This window comes from Gadus chalcogrammus, chromosome 1 (genome assembly GCF_026213295.1).
Source record: "Gadus chalcogrammus isolate NIFS_2021 chromosome 1, NIFS_Gcha_1.0, whole genome shotgun sequence".
Classification (NCBI taxonomy): domain Eukaryota; kingdom Metazoa; phylum Chordata; class Actinopteri; order Gadiformes; family Gadidae; genus Gadus; species Gadus chalcogrammus.
The window spans coordinates 5088383-5093382 of record NC_079412.1 but is presented as its reverse complement, the minus strand read 5'-3'; the positions used below and the strand labels follow the sequence as shown (position 1 = coordinate 5093382).

General features: G+C 48.7%; 1 protein-coding gene across 1 annotated transcript in view; it reads right to left on the bottom strand.

Moving 5' to 3' along the window:
- LOC130391865 (solute carrier family 12 member 5-like) overlaps positions 1–4407 on the bottom strand; it is a gene marked incomplete at its 5' end in the record, with an annotated part of 17408 nt that extends 13001 nt beyond the window's left edge. The window contains 7 exons of the mRNA XM_056602187.1: positions 646–744; positions 1483–1601; positions 2022–2196; positions 2283–2340; positions 2766–2864; positions 3188–3355; positions 4173–4407. Of these exons, the coding sequence (XP_056458162.1) occupies positions 646–744; positions 1483–1601; positions 2022–2196; positions 2283–2340; positions 2766–2864; positions 3188–3355; positions 4173–4407 (953 nt within the window). The remainder of the gene's footprint in view (positions 1–645; positions 745–1482; positions 1602–2021; positions 2197–2282; positions 2341–2765; positions 2865–3187; positions 3356–4172) is intronic.
- Between the last annotated feature and the right edge of the window lie 593 nt (positions 4408–5000).

The window sequence follows — 5000 nt, the reverse complement described above, 5'->3', positions numbered from 1 at the left end:
GAGAGAGGGTGGTGGGGATGGGGGGAAAGGCACAAATGGCAGTAGAGAAAGAAAAATACATAAGAAGAAAAAGAGAGAGAGAGAGCAAGAGGACATAGACAGACAGACAGACAGACAGAGAGATAAACACAGCTGAACAGATAAATGCATTAATTACAGAAGGATAAGGGACCATTCCCAGGGTACGGCGGGGTTGTAGCGCGTCATGCGTACTCGTGTATCTGGAGAATACCAGGGCTACAATACTGAGTACTCGCGATTCTGAAGCTTAATAAAGCAACAATACTGTGTACTCGTTGCTGTAGAGAGCAGAAGAGTAACAATACTGTGTACTTGTTGCTGTAGAGAGTACAAGAGTAACAATACTGTGTACTCGTTGCTGTAGAGAACAGAAGAGTAACAATACTGTGTACTCGTTGTTGTAGATAGTACAGTAACAAGTCTGTGCACTAGCGGCTGTAGAGAATAAAGCAGCCGCTTTATTCTCTGTATTATGGCTGTAGAGAGTAAAGTAACAATACTGTGTACTCACGGCAGTAGAGAGTATAGTAAAAATACTGTGTACTTATGGCTGTAGAGAGTAAAGGAACAATACTGTGTACTAATAGGCGTGATAGAAGTAGTAGAGTAACACGTGGGACTGACCAGTGGTAGAATTTAAAACGGGGCCTCCAGTTAGGAGTCCTCAGCAGGGTCTGCAAGGCACAGGCCAGGTTCACAAACATGTAGCACATCAGGAAGAACCTACGATGAACAGGGGAACACACACACACACACACACACACACACACACACACACACACACACACACACACACACACACACACACACACACACACACACACACACACACACACACACACACACACACACACACACATACACACACACACAGAGGAAACAAATTTTCAACAATAATCATCTGTCAATGGTTCCGGAAAGACCACGAAACCGTGATGTGTAATGCTTATTTATTTTTGGGCATTTCTATGCTTTATGATAGAGTGAGAAAGACATGAAGGTATTGGATATAGAAGGGAGGGTATAGCAAAGGACCACGGGCAGGAATATAACCCGAGTCACTGCGATCAGGACTGAGCCTTAAATTGCATGTGCTCTACCTGGTGAGCTACCGGGGAGCCCAATATTTATTATTTACGTCATTAACCACAAAAAGAAAGACAGAGAGAGACAGAGAGAGAGAGAGAGAGAGAGAGAGAGAGAGAGAGAGAGAGAGAGAGAGAGAGAGAGAGAGAGAGGGAAATAGAGAGAGAGAGAGAAATAGAGAGGGAGAGAGAGAGGGGAAATAGAGAGAGAGAGAGAAATAGAGAGAGAGAGAGAGAGAGAGAGAAATAGAGAGAGAGAGAGAGAGAAATAGAGAGAGAGAGAGAGAGAGAGAGAGAGAGAGAGAGAGAGAGAGAGAGAGAGAGAGAGAGAGAGAGAGAGAGAGAGTTCTATCTAAAGGGCACCAGGGTGTCTCACATGGAGAGGATGGGCGCCACCAGGTCCAGGGAGGCGATGAGGATGCCGATCTCACAGATGCAGGCCGTGAGCAGCAGCGACCAGGTGGGCTCTCCGTTGGCCTTGGCGTGGCCAAAGATCTGCAGAGCAGTGCACAGCGTGGTCACAAACCCTCATAGGCACGGCACAGAGACTGCCACTGCTGTCGGGTGACATGGTTGGGTTTATCGAGACAATGCCAAGTAGTGGTAGTAATAGTGATTTATATTTATATTTTCATTAAATTGAAACACATTATAAATCCTACATAATACAACAAGTTAACTGCAATGCAATAGTAACATTCTGTCTACCTGCTGTCGTCAGAGGAAACACACAAGAAGACTTCATTACATATGATGGAAGCTTGGCCTTTCTGTAGACCAAGGTATTTATCAAAGCCATTTCAGGCAAAACCTTATTTTTTAGGGAGCCAAGGTTCGAAACAAATTGAAAACCTTTTAATTTACAGCAAATCAAGCAAACAAAGAGCACGAAAAAACAACAACCAGAAATCGTACCCGTAGTATGGGAACAAGGCCGTCTTTAGCGATAGCCTGCATCAGGCGCGGGGCTCCAGTCAAACTCTGAAGGCCTGCCCCGCAGGTGGAGAAGAAGGAGCCAATCACGATCACCCAAGGTGATGGCCACGCCAACGTACCAATCACCAGGTTCCCGTTGACGCCCTCCCCAAACCTGGGAGAAGTAGGGGAAGATAGGAGTCACAACTGAACTAATGTTTTGTTTAAGGAGCTTTGCGGGAGTATTTGAATGATCCTTACTTGTCTCTGAGGACCACCCCTTCAATGCAGGCCCCAAACAGAATCACACTGGACATGTCTACAGTTTGCAGGATCAGGAGGAAACAGTGATTGCGTGATGGTGAAATAGGGGTGATAGAGGGTAATAGAAGGGGTAATAGAATCCAGTCAATTATTAACGTACTACGTAAGTCAAGGCAGGAATGAAGAAACGAAAACCTGAAATAACGACGTCCACAAATGTTTGATTAATTACACTTCAAAAGTGAACAACATATACAATTAATTGATCAACTGATCAAAGTTCTCGAGCAGTTTCTTAGGTTTTCATTTTTTTTCTTCCTAATTTAGCAATAAATTAACAATATAATTAATATTAAATATAATTAATGATTAATAAATTAATCAAACACAATTATTAACATTTCTAGAAAATAAAACAACTGCATTGAGAAGGAAGCCTTGTCGTGGTGTCGCCTGTAGGGGGCGGCAATGAGAGGATACAGACGAGGGAGGTCGTGGTGATGGCTGCGATGGTTCCGATGGGGATCGACTTCTGGGCATCACGGAGGTCCCCAGAGCGGTTGGAGCCAGCCATGATTCCTAAACAGGTCAACAAACACACATAGTGTGGTATGATAGCATGAGTTAAAGCCCCCCTAAAAAAGAAAACGTATCCATTTGATCCTATAGAACGTTATTCTGATTTCCAAATCTATTCTGGAACTACTTTGAGTCAACAGGGCCATTAAACCAAGTCTAAATCCCACACAGTACATATGATGTGCACCCTGTATCAACCTGTAGCTTTCATGGGGACATTCATTATGTACTCCTTTTGTCATGTTTGTCCCAAACCCAGCGTTGAAGCGACCCCATGGAACAGGACCACGACAGAAGGGCGTCCAACGCCGGATGGAACCCACCTGTCACGGAGGGGAAGTAGATGCCGACCAGCAGGGTGAAGAAGCTGGTGATGTCGGCGAGGACGTAGCTGTTGGAGTTGGTCATGGGGTCGTCGACGCCCTCCACGGACGCCGCGTCCTTGTTGGCCACCAGGTCGCCCTTCTCGTAGTAGTTCCCAAACAGGTTGTCTGGAGAGAGAGGGACGCCACAACATGAGAAAACAGAGGCAAGGGCATACACTCAAGCATACATAAAAAAGCAAGCTGGGAAGAAGTGTTGACTAAACTGAATAGCTTTCAGTTTGGGCTTGTATGTATCCCAGGAGAGGCCTTACTGAGCCTGTCCAATAAGGCCCTAAAGGGATTTGGCATGCTACCATAAAAGCACATAGGCACTGTTTACAGCGGCTGGAAAACAGTTGTAAACGGTGCTTCTTCAGGATTATATAGTTCAGAACAGAACAATGTTATTTTTACAAAATAAAGTATGGTATTGTTGCGTGGCTAATGCTTCTTGAAGATATTTTAATAACAATAGCAATAGATAATGTATGGTAAAGTTAGATTTTGCCTTTTCCATGCCAATGTCGACTATGCGTCGACAATGTCGACAGCAACAGGTCTACAAAAGGGAAGTGTTGAACCCCCACCGGGATAACGAACTCCGACCGGGATAACAAACCCCGACCGGGATAACGAACCCCGACCGGGTTAACTAACCCCGACCGGTTTAGTGAACCCCGACCGGGTTAAGGAACCCAACCGGGTTAAGGAACACCGACCGGGATAACAAACCCCGACCGGGATAACGAACCCCGACCGGGTTAACTAACCCCGACCGGTTTAGTGAACCCCGACCGGGTTAAGGAAGCCAACCGGGTTAAGGAACACCGACCTGGATAACGAACACCGACCGGGATAACGAACACCGACCGGGATAACGGACCCCGACCGGGCTATCGGACCCCGACCGGGTTAACGAACCCCAACAGGGTTAAGGACCCACCTGCTAGGATCCCACTGGTGACCCCGGGGATCCCCTGGATGCGGGTGACGTTGTTGTCGCTGAAGTAGCGGTCGCAGGTGGCGTTGAGGAAGGGCGAGTCGCAGAACATGTTCCACAGCTGGGTGGTGACCATGGTGCCGTTGGACGACTCGATGGTCTTGGCACACACGTCAAACTTCTTCGAAATCAGGGTACGGTTCCCCAGCAGACACACCCTGAAGGAGGAGGAGGAGGAGGAGGAGGAGGAGGATGAAGGGGAGGAGGAGGAGGAGGGGGAGGAGGAGGAGGGGGAAGAGGAGGAGGCGGAGGAGGTAAACGGAGGAGGAGGAGGAGGAGGAAGAGGAAGGGGAGGAAGGGGAGGAGAAGGAGGAGGAGGAGGGGGAGGAAGAGGAAGGGGAGGAGGAGAAAGAGGAGAAGGAAGGGGAGAAGGAGGAAGGGAAAGAGGAGGAGGAAGAGGAAGATGAGGAGGAAGGGGAGGATGAGGAGGAGGTGGAGGAGGAGGAAGTAGAGGAAAAGGAACAGGAAGAGGAGTGGGAAGGAGGAGGAGGAGGAAGAGGAGGAGGAGGAAGAGGAGGAGGAGGAGAAGAAGAAGAAGGGGAGGAGGAGGTGGAGGAGGAGGAAAGGGAGGGGAGGAAGAAGGGGAGGAGGAAGTGGAAGGGGAGGGGGAGGAGGAGGAGGAGGAGGAGGAAGTGAGGTCACAATGTTTTTATTTGCATATTGGGGCGGTGCGGTTGGTGTGGCCGGATGGATGTGCAGAGAGGGGGGGGGGGGGGGGGGGGGGGGGGGGGGGGGGGGGGGGGGGGGGGGGGGGGGGGGGGGGGGGGGGGG